This window comes from Pristiophorus japonicus, chromosome 11 (assembly GCF_044704955.1).
Source record: "Pristiophorus japonicus isolate sPriJap1 chromosome 11, sPriJap1.hap1, whole genome shotgun sequence".
Classification (NCBI taxonomy): Eukaryota; Metazoa; Chordata; class Chondrichthyes; family Pristiophoridae; genus Pristiophorus; species Pristiophorus japonicus.
Window position 1 is genome coordinate 23387788 of NC_091987.1, and position 21668 is coordinate 23409455.

Below are 21668 nucleotides of genomic sequence, written 5' to 3' on the forward strand. Positions count from 1 at the left end.
ACTGGGGTATGGGTCCCACACACTGACTCTCACTGTGGTACAGGTCCCACAGACACTGACTCTCACTGGGGTACGGGTCCCACACACACCGACTCTCACTGGGGTACGGGTCCCACACACACTGACTCTCACTTGCGTACTGGTCCCATACACACCGACTCTCACTGGGGTACGGGTCCCACACACACTGACTCTCACTGGGGTACGGGTCTCACACACACTGACCCTCACTGGAGTCCGGGCCCCACACACACTGACTCTCAGTGGGGTACGGGTCCCACACACACTGACTCTCACTGGGGTACGGGTCCCACACACACTGACTCTCACTGGAGTCCGGGCCCCAGACAAACTGACTCTCACTCGGGTACGGATCCCACACGCACTGACTCTCACTGGGGTACGTGTCCCACACACACTGACTCTCACTTGGGTATGGGTCCCACATACGGACTCTGACTGGGTTATGGGTCCCACACTCACCGACTCTCACTGGGCTACGGGTTACATACACTCCGACTCTCACTGGGGTACGGATCCCACACACACTGACTCTCAGTGGAGTACGGGTCCCACACACACCGACTCTCACTGGGGTATGGGTCCCACAAACACCGACTTTCACTGGGGTACAGGTCCCACACACACTGACTCTCACTGGGGTACGGGTCCCATACACACCGACTCTCAGTGGGGTACGGGTCCCACACACCCTGACTCTCACTGTGGTACATGTCCCACACACACTGACACTCACTAGGGTACGGATCCCACACACCCTGACTCTCACTGGGGTTGTGTCACACACACTGACTCTCACTGGGATACAGGTCCCACACACACTTACTCTCACTGGGGTATGGGTCCCACACACACCGATTCTCACTGGGGTAAGGGTCCCACAAACGCCGACTCTCACTGGGTTACGGGTCCCACACACACTGACTCTCACTGGGCTACGGGTCTCACACACACTGACTCTCAATGGGATACGGGTCCCACACACACTGACTCTCAGTGGGGTACGGGTCCCACACATACTGACTCTCACTTGGGTAAGGGTCCCACACACTGACTCTCACTGGGGTACAGGTCCCACACACACCGACTCTCACTGGGGTACAGGTCCCAGACACACTGACTCTCACTGGGGTATGGATCCCACACACACTGACACTCACTGGGGTACGGATCCCAGACACACTGACTCTCACTGGGGTATGGATCCCACACACACTGACTCTCAGTGGGGTACGGGTCCCACACACACTGACTCTCACTGGGGTATGGATCCCACATACACTGACTCTCACTGGGGTACAGGTCCCACACACACTGACTCTCACCGGGGTACGGGTCCAACTCATACTGACTCTCACTGGGGTGATGGTCCCACACACCAATGACTCTCACTGGGGTATGGATCCCACATACACTGACTCTCACTGGGGTACGGGTCCCACACACACTGACTCTCACTGGGGTATGGGTCCCACACACACTGACTCTCACTGGGGTACAGGTCCCACACACACTGACTCTCACTGGGGTACGGGTCACACACACTGACTCTCACTGGGGTATGGATCCCACATACACTGACTCTCACTGGGGTATGGGTCCCACACACACTGCCTCTCACTGGGGTACAGGTCCCACACACCCTGACTCTCACTAGGGTTGGGTCCCAGACACACTGACTCTCAGTGGAGTATGGGTCCCACACACACCGACTCTCACTGGGGTACGTATCCCACACACACTGACTCTCACTGGGGTACAGGTCCCACACACACTGATTCTCACTGGGATACGGGTCCCACACACGCTGACTCTCACTGGATAAGGGTTCCACACACACTGACTCTCACTGAGGTATGGTTCCCATACACACCGACTCTAAGTGAGGTACGGGTCCCACACACACTGATTCTCACTGGGGTACGGGTCTCACACACACTGACTCTCACTGGGGTACGGGTCCCATACACAATGACTCTAACTGGGGTACGGGTCTCACACACACTGACTCTCACTGGGGTACGGGTCCCACACACACTGACTCTCACTGGGGTACGGGTCCCATACACACTGACTCTCACTGGGGTACGGGTCTCACACACACTGACTCTCACTGGGGTACGGGTCCCACACACACTGACTCTCACTGAAGTCCGGGCCCCAGACACACTGATTCTCACTCGGGTACGGGTCCCACTCGCACGGACTCTCACTGGTGTACGTGTCCCACACACACTGACTCTCACTTGGGTATGGGTCCCTCATACTGACTCTCACTGGCTTATGGGTCCCACACTCACCGACTCTCACTGGGGTATGGGTCCCACACACACTGACTCTCACTGAAGTACGGGTCCCACACACACTGACTCTCACTGGGGTACGGGTCCAACTCATACTGACTCTCACTGGGGTGAGGGTCCCACACACCACTGACTCTCACTGGGGTACGGGTCCCACACACACTGACTCTCACTGGGGTACGTGTCCCACACGCACTGACTCTCACTGGGGTACGGGTCCCACACACACTGACTCTCACTGGGGTACGGGTCCCACACACACCTACTCTCCCTGGGGTACGGGTCCCACACACACCGACTCTCACTGGGGTACGGGTCCCACACACACTGACTCTCACTTGCGTACTGGTCCCACACACACCGACTCTCACTGGGGTACGGGTCCCACACACACTGACTCTCACTGGAGTACGGGGCCTATACACTGACTCTCACTCGGGTACGTGTCCCACACAGACTGACTCTCACTGGGGTACGGGTCCCACACACGCTGACTCTCACTGAGGTATGGGTCCCACACACACTTGCCCTCGTCCATTTCCTAAGTGCTCATTCTTCAAGTGTTGTCCCAGACAGTGAGTGTCGACAGGCTATTGTCAGTGGTGGGCATCACAGCCCTGCAAGAGCCTCCCATCGCCCACCTGTGTACATGTCGGCCATACGGCCCCTCGATCCTGCTCCGCCATTTAATAAGATCATGGACTCACGTCCACTTCCCTGCCCGCTCCCCATAACCCCTTATTGCCTTATCGATTAAGAAACTGATCTCTGTGATCTCAGGAGGCAGTTACTGTGAGCTGATGTCCCAAGTGCACAGGAAGAGTTTGTGCGTGTGAGGTTGAGCTGCACAGGATGCGAGGTAGCCTGAGTACAAGGTGTGGTCTTAAACATAGATAGCACTGTGCACCGCAGATAATCAGCCCCTGTGTCGGACGGAGCTGCTGAGTGGGTATTGCTGGGCAGCGGGCAACAGGTACTGTCACTCAGACATCTCCCATCACTGTAAACCTTCCAAACAACATATCCCAAACTCAAGCACAGCTCGCTCAAACCCACTGCGAGGCCCCAGATCCAAACCAATCCACTATCTAACTCGCACGCCTCAGCAACCCAGAGGCACTGATCAATGGGGCTGCTTTCAGCTGGGGCCCAATGGTCACACTTGCCATGGGAGGTGGTGGGGGACTATTCGACCATAGGAGACGGTGGGGGACTTTTTGACCATGGGAGGCAATGGTGTACTACTCGACCATGGGAGGCGGTGGGGGACTATTCAACCATGGGAGATGCTGGAGGATTATTCGACCATGTGAGATGTGAGGGACTATTCGTCCATAGGAGGCGGTGGGGGTCTATTCTACCATGGGAGGTGGTGGGGGACTATTCGGCCATGGGAGGCGATGGAGGGCTATTCGACCATGGGAGATGGTGGGGGATTATTCGACTATGGGAGGCAGTGGGGGCTATTCGACCATGGGAGGCGGTGGGATACTATTCGACCATGGGAGCTGGTGGGGAACTATTCGACCATCGGAGGCGGTGGGCGACTATTCAACCATGGGAGGCAATGGGGGACTATTCGACCATGGGAGGCGGTGGGGGACTATTCGACCATGGGAGACGCTGGGGGATTATTCGACCATGGGAGATGGTGAGGGACTATTCGGCCATGGGAAATGGTGAGGGGCCAATCGACCATGGGAGACGGTGGGCGACTATTCAACCATGGGAGATGGTGAGGGACTATTCGACCATGGGAGATGGTGGGGGACTATTCAACCATGGGAGCCGGTGAGGGACTATTCAACTATGGGAGATAGTGGTGGACTATTCGGCCATGGGAGCCGGTGAGGGACTATTCGTCCATGGAAGACGGCGAGGGACTATTCGACCATGGAAGACGGTAGAGGGCTATTCGACCATGGGAGACCTTGATGGAATATTCGATCATGGGAGACGGTGAGGGACTATTCGACCATGTAAGACGGTGAGGGACTATTCTACCATGGGAGCCGGTGAGGGATCAATCGACCATGGGAGATGGTGAGGGACTATTTGACCATGGGAGACGGTCGGGGACTATTCGACCATGGGAGACGGTCGGGGACTATTCGACCATGGGAGATGGTCGGGGACTATTCGACCATGGGAGACGGTGAGGGACTATGCGATCATGGGAGAGGGTCGAGGACTATTCGACTATGGGAGACAGTCGGGGACTATTCGACCATGGGAGGCAGAGGGGGACTGGGGTCTGCAGTTTGGGGGACGGACTATCAGCTGACCATTGATCGAGCCTCTCAGTTGTTGCCAGGATCCATGTGGTGCAGGCTCGAGGGGCCAAATGGCCGATTGCTGTTCCTATTTATGTTGTGCGTCAACGCCGAACCATTTACCTTGAGCCGGGCTTGTTAGGGAGCTGGGACTGGTCGCGGCTGCAGGCGGGAGGGTGCAGGTGACAGGCAACAAGTGACATGGGTAAAAAAAACAAAACCAAAGGTATGAAACTGAAGAGAAAAACAAAGAATAAAACACGAGACAAATCAATGCAGTAAGACATGACGTTACCCCGGCACGGTCTGTGAGGATGGTGATTGGTGCTTGCCCGTCACCTGATCATGTGGGCACACCAGCAAGATGATTCGCTCGCAGCGGGTCACATGATCGGAGCAGGTGACGTCAGCAGTGCCATGACGTTTGTACATGCGTGGGACACAATGCAGGAAACGCAAGACAGCACATCCAAAACCATGCGGGATACCCGTATTCATTCAGCCCCCTCGCTCCCACTCCACACTGAGCCCACAGACCATTATACCATGGACCCCACGCCTCCCGCTGACCTCCCCACCTCATGGCCACCAATTTCCTTCACTGAGCCTTGCGCAGTGCTGCTAAACCCGCCACGATTCGCCTCTTCGCAACAGCCTCCTTTATAGAGGCACCAAACAGCTCCTTCCTCTGGAGCCGGCTGCCCGCTATCACTCTGACCCTACTCGGAGCTAAAGGCAATGCCACGTGAGTTCCCCTGCGAGAGTGGTTCAGGGCCTTCTGGAAGAAATTGATTATTGAGAGGTCTGCAGGAATTGACCAGAAACTTAAATGAAGCAGCCACATAAATACTGTGGCAACAAGAGCAGGTCAGAGGCTGGGTATCTGCAGTGAGTGTCTCACCTCCTGACTCCCCAAAGCCTTTTCACCACCTACAAGGCACAAGTCAGGATTGTGATGGAATATTCCCCACTTGCCTGGATAAGTGCAGCTCCAACAACACTCGAGGAGCTCGACACCATCCAGGACTAAGCAGCCCACTTAATCCACCACCTTCAACATTCACTCCCTCCACCACCGGCGCACCGTGGCTGCAGTGTGTACCACCTACAAGATGCACTGCAGCAACTCACCAAGGCTTCTTCAGCAGCACCTCCCAAACCCGCGACCTCTACCGCCTAGAAGGACAAGGGCAGCAGGCGCATGGGAACACCACCACCTCCACGTTCCCCTCCAAGTTACGCAGCATCCTGACTTGGAAATATATCGGCCGTTCCTTCATCGTCGCTGGGTCACAATCCTGGAACTCCCTCCCGAACAGCACTGTGGGAGCACCTTCACCACACGGACTGCAGCGGTTCAAGGCGGCGGCTCACCACCACCTTCTCAAGGGGCAATTAGGGATGGGCAATAAATGACAGCCTTGCCAGCGTCACCCACATCCCAGGAACGAATAAATAAAAACCTATAGTGTGGGACCTCAGTCACAGGTCGGCCAGACTGGCTGGAGGTGGCAGGTTACGCTGGCTGAACGACATTACTGAAGCAGTTGAGTTTCGCGGCAGAGATTGGAACTCATCGCCTGTGGTTGACAGTGCCAGTATCATAACCACGACACACCGACACGCTCCTTCACTGAGGGTGCGGATTCATGCTGGCCGGCAATTCGACAGGTGCCAGCAGCCTCCTGGTAACACAGCTGTTCCCCATGTGGCAGTCTCGCCAGTGCAGACAGGCGAGCCGAGCCCAATCCCACCCCTACCTCCTACCTACACGCAGGGCTCAGGGTACAGCAACCTGGAACACAGGCCCAGACACATTCTGCTCTCTCCAGCCCAAGAGTGGGAACTTGCATTTATGTAGCGCCTTTCAGGGCCTCAGGACATCCCAAAGTAGTATTCAATTATGTATTTTTGGAGTGTAGTCACTGTTGTAATGTGGGTAAACGCAGCAGCCAATTTTTCACACAGCAAGCTCCTACAAACAGCAATGTGATAATGACCAAATAAACTGCTTTAGTGACGTTGGTTGTGGGATAGATATTGGCCCCAAGACTTCAGGGATAACTCCCCGGCTCTTCAAAATAGTGCCGTGCGATCTTTTACATCCACCTGAGGGAGGTTTAATGTCTCATCTGAAAGGCGGTACCTCACAGTGCAACACTCCCTCAGTACTGCCACTCCGACAGTGTAGCACTCCCTCAGTACTGACCCTCCGACAGTGCAACACTCCCTCAGTACTGCCCCTCCGACAGTGCAACACTCCCTCAGTACTGCCCCTCCGACAGTGCAACACTCCCTCAGTACTGCCCCTCCGACAGTGCAACACTCCCTCAGTACTGCCACTCCGACAGTGCTACACTCCCTCAGTACTGCCCCTCCGACAGTGCAGCGCTCCCTCAGTACTGCCCCTCCGACAGTGCAGCGCTTCCTCAGTACTGCCCCTCCGACAGTGCAACACTCCCTCAGTACTGCCACTCCGACAGTGCTACACTCCCTCAGTACTGCCCCTCCGACAGTGCAGCGCTCCCTCAGTACTGCCCCTCCGACAGTGCGGCACTCCCTCAGTAGTGCCCCTGCGACAGTGTAGCGCTCCCTCAGTACTGCCCCTCCGACAGTGCAGCGCTCTCTCAGTATTGCCCCTCCGACAGTGCAGCGCTCCCTCAGTAGTGACCCTCCAACAGTGTAGCGCTCCCTCAGTACTGCCCCTCTGACAGAGCGGCACTCCCTTAGTAACGCCACTCCGACAGTATGACGCTCCTTCAGTACTACCCCTCTGACAGTGCAGCCTTCCCTTAGTACTGCCCCTCCGACAGTGCAGTGCTCCCTCAGTACTGCCCCTCCGACAGTGCAGCACTCCCTCAGTAGTGCCCCTGCGACAGTGTAGCGCTCCCTCAGTACTGCCCCTCCGACAGTGCAACACTCCCTCAGTACTGCCCCTCTGACAGTGCAGCGCTTCCTCAGTACTGCCCTTCCGACAGTGCGGCGCTCCCTCAGTACTGCCCCTCTGACAAAACGGCACTCCCTCAGTACTGCCTCTCCGACATTGCAATGCTCCCTCAGTACTGCCCCTCCGACAGTACGGTGCTCCCTCAGTACTGCCCCTCCGACAGTACGGCGCTCCCTCAGTACTGCCCCTCCGACAGTGCAGCCTTCCCTCAGTATTGCCCCTCCGACAGTGCGGCGCTCCCTCAGTACTGCCCCTCCGACAGTACGGTGCTCCCTTGGGACTGCCCCTACGACAGTGCAACGCTCCCTCAGTACTGCCCCCCCGACAGTGCGGCGCTCCCTCAGTACTGCCCCTCCGACAGTGCGGCGCTCCCTCAGTAGTGCCCCTCCGACAGTGCGGCGCTCCCTCAGTACTGCCCCTCCGACAGTGCGGCACTCCCTCAGTACTGCCCTTCCGACAGTGCGGCGCTCCCTCAGTACTGCACTGGGAGTGTCAGCTCGGATTATGTGCCAAAATCCCTGGAGTGGGACTTGAATGAGCGGGCTACCCACTGAGCCTGTATAATTTACACACATTACATACTCTAGCGACTGTAACACTATAATAGCAGCTGGTAATGATGGATTTGCCATCATTGTCTATGATGTTTTTCTGAGTTTGCCCATGTACAGCAATAGCTGAGGATTCCTGGCTCAGAGTGGGTCAGTGAAATGTTGGGCAGTTGCAAGGCCTGCTCCAGTGGAACCGGCTCACAATGCGAGGTAAACATCGCTCCATTAGTCTAATGAGCTTTCTGCCATTGATTTTGGAAATGTGGACTGAAACAAATGAGATGGTCGATTGTTGTTAACAGCGTTGAGAACTGTTAAACTCTCCACTGGGACTGTGTGACGGAGTAAAGTTCTACAAGCAGTGTTTGCAGAGGGTGGTGAGCGATAGCTCTGTTCATTGCCTTGTCACACTGCCGCGATTTATTCAACATTTGTCTTGCTGATACTGCCTTACAACCCGGCTGAGATGGACTGAGTGAGTCGTACAGTATTTCCTTCCGTCCAGCTCACAGCATTACAGCCCATCACCGTCCCTGTACCAGTGGTTCAAATTCCAATAATCAACATCTTTACTTTACCTCCATTTTATCAAAATCCCTCCATGGCCTCGCCCCTCCCTATCCCTGTAATCCCCTCCAACTCTACAACCCTCCGAGATCCCTGCGCTCCTCCAATTCTGGCCTCTTGTACATCCCCAATTTACTTCACTCCACCATTGGTGGCCGTGCCTTCAGCTGCCTGGGCCCTACACTCTGGAACTCCCTCCTGAAACCTCTCCGCCTCTCTTTCCTCCTTTAAGATGCTCCTTAAAACCGACCTCTTTGACCAAGCTTTTGGTCACCTGCCCTAATATCTCCTTAGGTGGCTCAGTGTCAATAATTGCTCCTGTGAAGCGCCTTGGGGCATTTTACTACAATAGAGGCTTTACATAAAAGCAAGCTGCTGTTATTGTTCACCTTGTCCCCCCTTGATACAGAAGAGTCTATATTTGCAACATGCTGGTTTGAGTGCATTATTTGCCTCTACAATTTCAGCTGTAAGATGGCAATATTCCATTGCCATGCACGCAAACCTCCATCTTATAACAACTTCCATTTATATAGTGCCCTTAATATGCTTTAAATGTCCCAAGACCCTTATCAAACAACATTCCAGCAAAATGTTTCCCTTCAGATACTAATCCAATTCCCTTTTGAAAGCCACAATTGAATCTGCCTCCACCACCCTCTCAGGCAGTGCATTCCAGATCCTAACCACTTGCTGCGTAAAAACGTTTTTCCTCGTGTCGCCTTTTGTTCTTCTGCCAATCACCTTAAATCTGTGCCCTCTGGTTCTTGGCCCTTCCGCCAATGGAACAGTTTCTCTCTCTCTACTCTGCCCAGACCCCTCATGATTTTGAACACCTCGATCAAATCTCCTCTCAACCTTCTCTGCTCCAAGGAGAACAGCTCCAGCTTCTGCTGTGTTTATCCTTGCACTCTTTTTTGAACAAGGATGTAACATTTGCAACACTCCAGGCCTCTGGCCCCAGCCCAGTATCCAACGAGGATTGGAAGATTATGGCTGGTACCATTGCAATTTCCACCTTTACTTCCCTCAGCATCCTAGGATGCATCGCACCTGGTCCTAGTAACTGATCTACTTTAAGTACAGACAGCCTTTCTGGTACCTCCTCCTTATCAATTTTTAGCCCAGTTAGTATCTCAACTAAATCCTCTTTCACTATGACTTTGGCAGCATCCTCTTCCTTGGTGAAGACAGATGTAAAGTACTCATTTAGTACCTCAGCCATACCCTCTGCCTCCATGAGTAGGTCTCTATTTTGGTCCCTGATCGGCCCCACCCCTCCTCTTACTGCCCGTTTACTATTTATAAGCCTATAGAAGACTTTTGGATTCTCTTTTATGTTAGCTGCCAATCTATTCTCACACCCTCTGTCCCTCTTCTTTCCTTTTTCACTTTCCCCTCTGAACTTTTTATATTCAGCCTAGTTCTCACCTTATTCTCAACCCGACATCTGCCATACGTCCCCTTTTTCTGCTTCATCTCACTCTATCTGTTTCATCATCCAGGGAGCTCTGGCTTTAGTTGCCCCTCATGGCCTCGACTGTACCCGAACCGTCTCCTCTTTAAAGGCTGTCCATTGTTTGATTACAAGATTGCCAACAATCTTTGATTCCAGTTTACCCAGGCCAGATCCATTCTCAAGCCACTGAAATTGGCCATCCATCAATTAAGTATTTTTACTCTGGATTGCTCCCTGTCCTTTTCCATAGCTAATCTAAATCTTATGATACTATGATCACTGTTCCCTAAATGTTCCCCGACTGACACTTGCTCCACTTGCTCCCTATTTTTTATGTTTTTATGAAGTGCATGGCCTGCTGATTCACCGCTCGAATTGTGGAACTGACCAGCGCTGCAGGAAAATTCCTTGTATCTGTGTTTATCAAATTATCTCAGGCATGGTTGCCCGAACTATAAAACAAAATCATAGACATTTCGCAAGTGGAGTGTATTTGACCACCCAGAACATCCTCCTGCCCACAACCTGCCTGCCCTCAACCCCCTCCCACCACCCCCCCGTCTGCCCTCATCCCCCTCCTACCCCCTCCCACCCCCCGCCTGCACTTATCCCCCTCCCGCCCCTTGCCTGTCCTCAACCCCCTCCCACCCTGCCCGACCCATTCGCCCGCCCCACCCGTCCCACCCTGCCCGACCCATTCCCCCCCGCCCCACCCTGCCCGACCCATGCCCCCGCCTCATCCTGCCCGGCCCGTTCCCCCTGCCCCACCTGTCCCCCCCCCCGCCCCACCCTGCCCGACCCATGCCCCCGCCTCACCCTGCCCGGCCCGACACCGCCCGCCCCCCCCTCCCCGCCACACCCTAAATCAGTGGATGTGTCATTCTGACGACAGGCCCAGTAATGGACAGAGTGAAAGAGATTTGCTGAGACGCACAGTGAGGGGTTTGCCTGGTTGTGAGCAGGAACCTGACTGTGGTCTGATTGTGTAACGGATGGGGGTGTGTGAGTGCGATGTGAGCACACTGGTCCAGCAAAGCCCCAGCTAGGCGGACAGACAGTGCTGAGCACCGTTATTTGGTTTGTAATCAGTGAGCACAGCTTGAGATTTATTACCTGAATGGCCAGATATCGAGCAGGTGTGTGAGAACATTAAACGTTGAAGGCGGCAGCTAAACATTGCACAGACACAAGCTGGGCTCCTGGCTGAGGCCACAGCCCGACAATATATATTCCAGCACAGGCTTTCAATCCCAGCGCATCGCCTGCCAACGACAAGGGCCAATGATAATTTAGGGAAGATGAACTATGGGGGTTGCACAAGTCGAATTGCACAGACACGGCCGAGTTGCATTGTGATGGGATGTAGCTCCTGCCAAACGTAGATTTGACCTTTCACTCCAAGGAGGCGTCATAAACAGTTTGGTGGGATTTATTTCACAGTAACAACTGTGGAGTTGAAATCTGTGAATGAAGCTCATTTCATGGTGCTGGTTTGGGCCTTGTGAGTGAGACATTTGCCTGCTGCCCACCTCAATCTGTGCGACAGAAAGGCAGGGGTCACTTACTCCTCACGTTCATGCTCTCTCTCAGAACATAAGAATCAGGACCAGGAGTCGGTCCTCTATTACAAAGGGATAGCGATGGATTAAGTGAAATGGCACAACTGTGGCAAATGGATATCAATATCGGCAAGTCTGAGCTCCAATTGTGGACCTAAAAAGGACAGAACAGGGGGCTTTCTAAACGGTGAATGGCTAGAAACAGTGGATTTGGGGTCCCGGTACATCGCTCATTAAAATATCACGGACAGGTACAGAAAATAATCAAAAAGGCTGATAGAATGCTGGTCTTTAAATCTAGAGGACTAGAATACTTAAGAACATAAGAAATAGGATCAGGAGGAGGCCATGCAGCCCCGTGAGCCTGCTCCGCCATTTAATAATATCATGGCTGATCATCGACCTCAAATCCACTTTCCACCTGATCTCCATATCCTTTACTTCCCCTGGAGTCCAAAAACCTATCGATCTGAGCCTTGAATATACTCAATGACTGAGCCTCCACAGCCTCTAGGGCAGAGAATTCCAAAGATTCACCACCCTCTGAGTGAAGAAATTCCTCCTCATCTCAGTCCTAAATGTCCGACCCCTTATCCTGAGACTGTGACCTGGTTCTAGACTCCCCAGCCCGGGGGAAACATCCTCTCAGCATCTACCCTGTCAATCCCCCTCAGAATATGATATGTTTCAATGAGATCACCTCTCATTCTTCTCAATTCCAATAACTCTAAAATACAAAGGGGGTAGAGGTTATGCTGCAGCTGTACAGGGCCCTGGTTAGACCACACCTGGAGCACTGTGAGCAGTTCTGGGCACCACACCTGGGGAAGGTTATATTGGCCTTGGAGGGAATGCAGCGAAGGTTTACCAGAATGATACCCGAACGCCAAAGGTTAAGTTATGAGGCGAGATTACACAAATTAGGATTGTATTTAGAAGTTTAAGCGGTCATTTGATTGAAGTTTTCAAGATATTAAGGGGAACAGATACGATAGATCGAGAGAAACTATTTCTGCTGGTTGGGGAGTTGAGGATTAGCAGGCATAGTCTAAAGATTAGAGCCAGACCTTTCAGGAGTGAAATCAGGAAACACAATGGATGGTATAAGTTTGGAACTCTCTTCCACAAAAGGCAACTGATGCTGGATTAATCGTTAATTCTAAATCTGAGATTGATAAGTTTTGTTAACCAAAGGTATTAAGGGATATGGGCCAAAGGCGGGTTTATGGAGTTAGGTCACAGATCAGCCACGATCCCATTGAATGGCGGAGCAGGCTCGAGGGGTGAAAAGGCTTCCACCTGTTCCTATTTTCCAATATCTTTGTCTTCTGTGATAATTTATCTCAAGCAACACACATTATCTTTGCCTTTATTGATGTATTACAAATGTACCTTCGGTGAAGATTGATTTCTCCAGGAACTTTGCTCGAGAGGGAGATGAACTGAGGCTAGAGTGTCGGGCCACTGGCAACCCAATGTAAGTGAACATTCCTCAGTATTTACAACGGTCGTGTGTACACGATTCCCCAGTTATACCCAGGCTGCGCTGATGATGTGGAAATGGGAATGGACTTCTCAGGTGGCGGTCAGCTGCTTGAAGCAAAGTAAAGGATGAGCAGCATTGGATGTTGGCTGGATTATGAGTGACATGAGCTGGTACAGTTGCTGTCAGATTCCACTGTGGAGTATCATAAAATCGTAGAATGATACGGCACAGAAGGCCATTCGGCCCATCGTGCCTGTGCCGGCTCTGTGACAGAGCGATCCAATTAGTCCCACTCCCTGCTCTGCCCCCACATCCCTGCAAATTTATCCCTCAACATCACTGACACAGGTTATCTGGTCACTATCACATTGCTGTGTGTGGGAGCTTGCTGTGCGCAAATTGGCTGCCGCATTTCCCACATTACAACAGTCACTACACTCCAAAAGTATTTCATTGGCTGTGAAGTGCTTTGGGACGTCCTGAGGTCGTGAAAGGTGCTATGTAAATGCAAATCTTTCCTTGCTTTCTAATTTTGCCAGGGATGGACACACTGATGTTAGAGTGTGCAGGATAACGCGTGGTTCAATTTATCAGAAGGGGCAATGACTGAGCTGGACTGTGGGACGGAGATTATAAATGAAGCAGAGGGAGTTCCCATCCTTCCCTGTCCTTGGGATTCTGACTCCCGTTCTGATTTATTTTCTCACGTATGTTGATGACAGATCCGGTACAATCTCATTGTATGTCCTGTCCACAAAAAGCAGGACGAATCCAATCCGGCCAATTACCGCCCTATCAGTCTACTCTCAATCATCAGCAAAGTGATGGAAGGTGTCGTCAACAGTGCTATCAAGCGGCACTTACTCACCAATAACCTGCTCACTGATGCTCAGTTTGGGTTCTACCAGGACCACTCTGCTCCAGATCTCATTACAGCCTTGGTCCAAACATGGACAAAAGAGCTGCATTCCAGAGGTGAGGTGAGAGTGACTGCCCTCGACATCAAGACAGCATTTGACCGAGTGTGGCATCAAGGAGCCCGAGTAAAACTGAAGTCACTGGGAATCAGGGGGAAAACTCTCCACTGGTTGGAGTCAGACCCAGCACAAAGGAAGATGGTTGTGGTTGTTGGAGGTCAATCATCTCAGCCCCAGGACATCACTGCAGGAGTTCCTCAGGGCAGTGTCCTAGGCCCAACCATCTTCAGCTGCTTCATCAATGGCCTTCCCTCCATCATAAGGTCAGAAGTGGGGATGTTCGCTGATGATTGCAGTGTTCAGTTCCATTCGCAACTCCTCAGATAATGGAGCAGTCCATGCCCGCTGCAGCAAGACCCGGACAACATTCAGGCTTCGGCTGATAAGTGGCAAGTAATATTCACACCACAGAAGTGCCAGGCAATGACTATCTCCAACAAGCGAGAGTCTAACCACCTCCCCTTGACATTCAACGGCATTACCATTGCCGAATCCCCTCCCATCAACATCCTGGGGGTCACCGTTGACCAGAAACTTAACTGGACCAGCCACATAAATACTGTGGCTACAAGAGTAGGTCAGAGGCTGGGTATCTGCAGCGAGTGTCTCACCTCCTGACTCCCCAAAGCCTTTCCACCATCTACAAGGCACAAGTCAGGAGTGTGATGGAATACTCTCCACTTGCCTGGATGAGTGCAGCTCCAACAACACTCAAGAAGCTCGACATCATCCAGCACAAAAGCAGCCGACTTGATCGACACCCCATCCCCCACCTTCAACATTCACCTCCTCCACCACCGGCGCACCGTGGCTGCAGTGTGTACCATCTACAAGATGCACTGCAGCAACTCGCCAAGGCTTCTTCGGCAGCACCTCCCAAACCCGTGACCTCTACCACCTAAAAGGATAAGGGCAGCACTACCGTGCAAACACCATCACCACCGTACAAACACCATCACCATCAAGTTCCCTTCCTGTCTTGGAAATATATTGCCGTTCCTTCATCGTCCCTGGGTCACAATCCTGGAACTCCCTCCCTAACAGCACTGTGGGAGCACCTTCACCACACGGACTGCAGCGGTTCAAGAAGGCGGCTCACCACCACCTTCTCAAGGGCGACTCAGGATGTCCAATAAATGCCGGCCTTGCCAGAGACGGCCACTTTCCGTGAACAGAGGAGATACCAGAAGGCTCCCAGTGGCTGACCAGTTATTGGAAGAAAAGGAAAACGTCTTGAGTTTCTTATTTGTGAACACTATACACAGCGCGACTGAAAAGCTTGAGCCTAACCGGCACCCTGGGTTTCTGGTTTTCCTTTACCAGAAACCCCGAACGACACTGCCCCTGTAACAGTCAATAGGTGGGATCATTTCAGCAGCTGGTTAGGCTCCTTGCCCCCTCCTTTACCCCTGTCCTCAATGGGGTTCAGTCCCCTCCAATGCCCCCCCCCCAAAGTGTCGGGGCAGGGGGTAAGGCAGTCGGGGGGGGGGCGGACCCTGATCCCAGATCTATCCACACACACCATCCCAAAGCAGGCAGTGGATCAGGGAGCAGGAACCGTATCACAGGCCCAGCTACCTTCTCCTGTCCCGGGGCGTGTGGCCGACTGTGTGACAACCACAGCTCCCCTCGCCGGGGAGTGTACCCGGGGGGGGGGGTGTTCTTGCTCTCTGGGGCATCAGTTATCCCTCCCCCCCCCACCCCTTGCCTGAACCTGTGGGGTGTCCAGAATACTGTGGATTTCCATTGAGGACGTGAAGTTTAGACAGAAAGCGAGGGGAGGGGAGGGAAGTTTAAGCTAACCATTGTGCTGGGGGGGGGGGGGGGGAACACGGGGGGTTCGGGGCTGGGATAATCTAAACCCAGCCCCGATTTTACATTCCAGCAAAGTCAAATGGAGCGCAATACCAGGCAAGGCGTGAGCCATTCCCAGCGCCACCACCAAGAGTTACCCAGGTCCACCTAAAGCATCGCGCTCAGAGCCCCCCTACTCGCCAAAAGCATCCGTTATACAATCAACTAAAGCCAGCTAGGAACACTACTCGCTACTCACGGCTACATTGGCAACTAGTCGATGAAGAAATGCAGGATTGATACTGTACCTCGGGCCCTGGAGACCGCGGCTGGTTTGCCGGTCCGGCTTGCTATGGTGACGGGGGTTGTGACTGGTCTAGTGGAAGGGGAGGAAGGGGCGTTGATGGTGGGAGACGGAGAGATGGGTGCATCTGGTTGGTGGGAAGAAAAAATAAGCTTGAAACAGGCAAGAGACAAAAAAAAACACAACGCAAATAAAATGAAACCAATCGAACAGATCGTGCAACAATGAGTAACGCAAAATATCATTCCAAAGTATACACAGACGCAATGAAGCGGCTAACATCGGCTGCCCGATGTTAACAGGGGACAGAGAACACTCTGAATATAAAATAAAGGCAATAAAAACCGTTGTAGGTTGGCAGCTCCCACTGATGAAAACAATGATTAACACAAAGTACGGGCCGAGGGTTGCCAACTCTCCAGGATTGCCCTGGACTCTCCAGGAATTGAAGATTCATCTCCGGAGGGCTCTGCTGGGAGCAGCACCCAGGGAGAAACATTCATAAAAGTGTTCTTCTTTGTCAAACACTTTTATTTCTTGGTGATAAAATGATTTGAGATGGAAAAATGGCTGTTTGAGCAGGTGGGGCGGGAGGTGATGTGATGGAACCTCCAGGAACCTGTCCAATCAGAGTTGGCAACCCAATACTGGGGGGAGAGGGAGGGGGCAGCCTGTTGTGCGAGGGCCCGAACCACCCTCCGTCACCAACCGGCCAGGAGCAGACGGGCAGGGCGGGACGGGCGGAGCGAGGTGCCGGAGACACAGAGCGGCCTTGGGAGCGAGGGTGTGAATGCTACAACTGTTTTGTTGATACTTAAATCAAATGCCCCCTTTGACAAGGGCACTAGATTAACAATTTAACGAAAAAGCTTTAATCAAATTAGAATTTGGTTGCCGGGGGCGATGATGCACTCCAGTCCCTCCGGTGCGACCGTGTGAATGCTACATGCAGGAGTCTGTGCAAACGGATCCTGGAGGCTGTCACCGGACACATACAAACCTTTGACGCATGGACAGCGCAGCACGCTGCGTGGATAGGGCGTTGGCACTGCCAGCTGTGCAGCACACGGCCCTCCGCTCTCGCTGTGTGCTGCCAAGGCCGCCCCCCCCCTCCCCCGCTGGATGGTCGTACTGAAGCTTGAGGCACGGTGGGGGAACAGGGTTGCTGAGTGGGAAGGGACCTGCTGTCCATGGTTACCAATACCACAACAGCATGAAGTCCAACTCGGCTGAAACTAAAGGGTAAATTCGCCGGTCACAGGCCCCCGGCACCTGTCAATGCTGGCGAGCAGCTCGGGTTCAAGAATCAAGGCTGCAGTGCAGCTCCACCCAGACCTGTACTCCCAGTACTGAGCTGTATTCAAAGGGAGAGTGGGATTGAGAGTCAGGAGCACAGTGCTGGACTGATACAGCACACAGGGAGGCCATTCAGCCCATCGTGCCTGTGCCAGTACTTTGGTAGAGCAATCCATCTCGTCCCACTCCCCCCGATCTTTCCCCATAGCCCTGCAAGTGTTTCCTCTTCAAGTATTTATCCATCTGTTGCAGCCTTGTCTCTGACCCAGGCTCCCAGTGCAGAGCTGAACGTGTAGGGAGAGTGTGCCAGTGAATCTCTGCACAGCTGTCGGCTTCTCTCTGACCCTCGGTCCCTGTATTTACTCTTACATTTAAACATGAACAAACGGCGTCATTTGCAATAAACACGTACGTTAAAAAATGCAAACACAGTTGGTAGGAAGCAGAAAGCTAATGTGTTAACTTCACTGGTCTCAATATTTGCACAATAGGCGTTGCCCCGTTTCTGCTCGTTTTGTTCCTCCTGAAGTCCCGGACTGACCCTGGGGTACGGGCTTCACGGGGGCTGGGTGACCCCCTGCTCCCCGGCTCCAGCAGCAGGTTATTCACGGGTGAGCGTCACGTGGCGGATTCTTGCCCGCCATCCCCAGCCCAGGGGACTGAGACTAACTGTCGATCACCTAACTCAGCACAGGTCAGAGTTGGGAACCTCTGCTTAGTACATTCCCTCTGGTACATCAAGAAAATCCTCACCCAATATAAAAGATCGGTGTCACCACTGGCCAGATAGCAAAAGTTCGAGTAAAGCTCCCTCTTTCCACATGGCCCTGCAGTCTTTTTCATTTTCAAGTATTTATCCAATTCTCTTTTGAAAGTTACTCTTGAATCTGCTCCCACCGCCCTTTCAGGCAGCGTGCTCCGGATCGTGACAACATATTTAGAAAATATAGAGAGGGAAAAGGGGAGGTGGAGCTGCTGTACTTATCAGGGATAACAATGGCAGTAGAAAAAGTGACGCAGCTATCTGCAAGACAAAGATACAATCCATATAGATAGAGATAAAAGATAATAAAGGATTAATCACACTAAGAGGTGTAGTCTACAGAACACCCAATAGTGGAAGGGAGGTGGAGGAAGATATATGCAGACAAATTACAGAAATAAGTAAAAAACATAGAATAATAACCATGGGGGATTTCAACTACGCCGATATTAAGTGGACAGAAGAGGTGGGTAAAGGGGATAAGGGAATGGAGTTGCTACAATGTGTACTGGACTCCATTCTAACCCAATATGTAAAAAGCCCAACAAGGATTTGCTATTGGATCCAGTAATGGGGAATGAACCAGAGAAGATCAGAGAAGTAAAGGTAGGGGAACATCTGGGCAATAGTGACCATAATATAACTGAGAAGGACATAAGTATGATGAAAACCAGGGCAACAGATTGGAGAAAAGCTGATTTTGAGGGGCTGAAAATAGAACTTGGCAAAATAAAATGGGCAACAATATTGGCAAAAAAAACAATGTAGAACAGCAATGGGAAACATTTAAAATGATGTTCAACAGAGTGCAGGAACAACATATTCCGCTAAAAGGTAAGATCAAACTAAACACTAATGAGACTCCATGGATGAATAAAGCCATAAGGGAACAATTGAGGGGAAGGAAAGAGGCATACACTGAGTACATAGACAGCAGGCATACAAAAGCATGGGCCTTACGCTAAACATCAGTAAGACAAAGGTCCTCCACCAGCCTGTCCTCGTCGCACAGCACTGCCCCCCAGACATTAAGATCCACGGCGCGGCTCTGGACAACGTGGACCACTTCCCCTATCTCAGGAACCTCCTATCAACAAGAGCAGGCATTGACGACGAGATTCAACACCGCCTCCAGTGTGCCAGCACAGCCTTCGGCCGCCTGAGGAGAAAAGTGTTTGAAGACCAGGCCTTCAAAACTGTCACCAAGCTCATGGTCTACAGGGCTGTGGTAATACCCACCCTCCTGTATGGCTCAGAGAAGTGGACCATGTACAGTAGACACCTCAAGTCGCTGGAGAAATACCACCATCGATGTCTCCACAAGATCCTACAAATCCGCTGGGAGCACAGATGCACCGACATTAACGTCCTTGTCCAGGCCAACATCCCCAACATTGAAGCACTGACCACACTTGATCAGTTCCACTGGGCAGGTCACATAGTTCGCATGCCAGATACGAGACTCCCAAAGCAAGCGCTCTACTCGGAGCTCTCTCACAGCAAACGAGCCAAAGGTGGGGAGTGTAAACATTACAAGGACACCCTCAAAGCCGTCCTGATAAAGTGCAACATCCCCACTGACACCTCGGAGTCCCTGGCCAAAGACCGCCCTAAGTGGAGGAAGTGCATTCGGGAGGGCGCTGAGCTCTTCGAGTCTCGTTGCCGAGAGCATGCAGAAATCAAGCGCAGGCAGCGGAAGGAGCGTGCGGCAAACCAGACTCCCCACCCACCCTTTCCCTCAACGACTGTCTGTCCCACCTGTGACAGAGACTGTAATTCCCGTATTGGACTGTACAGCCACCTAAGAACTCATGCTAAGATTGGAAGCAAGTCTTCCTCAATTCTGAGGGACTGCCTATGATGATGAGACAGCAAGGGAGCGCATGATAAGGGAGAATACAAAGGGAATAGGAGAGAAGTCAAAAAAACAATTAGGACGGCAAAGGGGAACTATGAAATTAAATGATCAAGGAACATAAAACAAAATAATAAAATATTTTACAGACACATCAATAAAAGAGGGAAGGTTAGGGTGCGAATAGGGCCATTAAGGAATAGACAGGATAATACCACAAGTAATGATAGAGAGATGGCAGAAATATTCAATGATTATTTTGTTTCAATATTTACCAGGGAAATAGAACATGTGGACATGACATTGGATGATGAGATTAATAATGAGATAAGTACATTTAAAATACAAAGAGAGGCTATATTAACTGAACTAATCAAATTCAAAGAGGATAAAACCCCTGGTCTGGATGGATTGCATCCACGCATTTTAAAATAATCTAGGGAAGAGATAGCAGAGGTATTACTACACATATTTAATAATTCATTAGAAAAAGGTGTATTGCCAGAGGACTGGCGGATAATTAATATCTATATTTAAGAAGGAATATTGAATATGTCCAGGGAATCAGCTTAACATCGATGGTAGGAAAAATAATGGAATCCTGACTAAACGAAAGAATAGAGGAACATCTAGAAACCAAAAATATAATAATGAATCGTCAGCATGGATTTCAAAAGGAAAAGTCTTGCTTGACCAACCTCAGTGAATGTTTTGAAGGGGTAACAGAGAGAGTAGACAAGGGTAATGCAGTAGATGTAATTTATCTAGATTTTCAAAAGGCCTTCGATAAGGTCTGATGAACAAGGTCCGAGAATGCGGGGTCAGGGACAAGTAGCAGAATGGATAGCTAGCTGGCTTCAAGACAGAAAGCAGAGAGTCGGGGTAAAGGGTAACTATTCACAGTGGCAGAAGGTGGGTAGTGGTGTTCCACAAGGATCAGTGCTGGGACCACTGTTGGTCACAATTTATATTAACCATTTAGAGTTTGGAATCAAAAACACAATTTCTAAATTTGCGGCTAACACCAAATTGGGGGATAGTCGCTACTGAGGGGGACTGCAACACATTACAGGGGACATTAATAAACTTGCAGAATGGGCAGAAATCGGCAAATGAAGTTCAACACAGATAAATGTGAGGTATTGTATTTTGGTAGGAAGAATAGGGAGGTCACTTATTACAGGAGGGTGTGAGTCTAGGTGGGGTAGAGGAACAAAGGGATCTCGGATACAAATACACAAATCACTAAAAGTAACGGCACAGGTTAGCAAGGCCATAAAAAGCAAACCAAGAACTAGGGTTTAAAATTATAAAAGGTTTTGATAGAGTGTATACAGAGAGAATGTTTCCACTTGTGGGGAAGAGCATAACTAGAGGCCATCAATATAAGATAGTCACCCAGAAATCCAATGGGGAATTCAGAAGAAACTTCTTTACCCAGAGAGTGGTGAGAATGTGGAACTCGCTGCTGCAGGGAGGGGTGGAGGCGAATAGTATCGATGCATTTAATGGG

The 21668-nt window shown here is 51.6% G+C and overlaps 1 protein-coding gene across 1 annotated transcript in view; it reads right to left on the bottom strand.

Moving 5' to 3' along the window:
* Positions 1-3111: 3111 nt before the first annotated feature.
* LOC139275513 (cell adhesion molecule 2-like) overlaps positions 3112-21668 on the bottom strand; it is a 414901-nt gene continuing 396344 nt past the window's right edge. Inside the window, exons 7-9 of the mRNA XM_070892683.1 lie at positions 16246-16368; positions 4721-4759; positions 3112-3188 (exon numbers count right to left, since the gene is read on the bottom strand). Coding sequence (XP_070748784.1) covers positions 3112-3188; positions 4721-4759; positions 16246-16368 — 239 coding nt within the window. The remainder of the gene's footprint in view (positions 3189-4720; positions 4760-16245; positions 16369-21668) is intronic.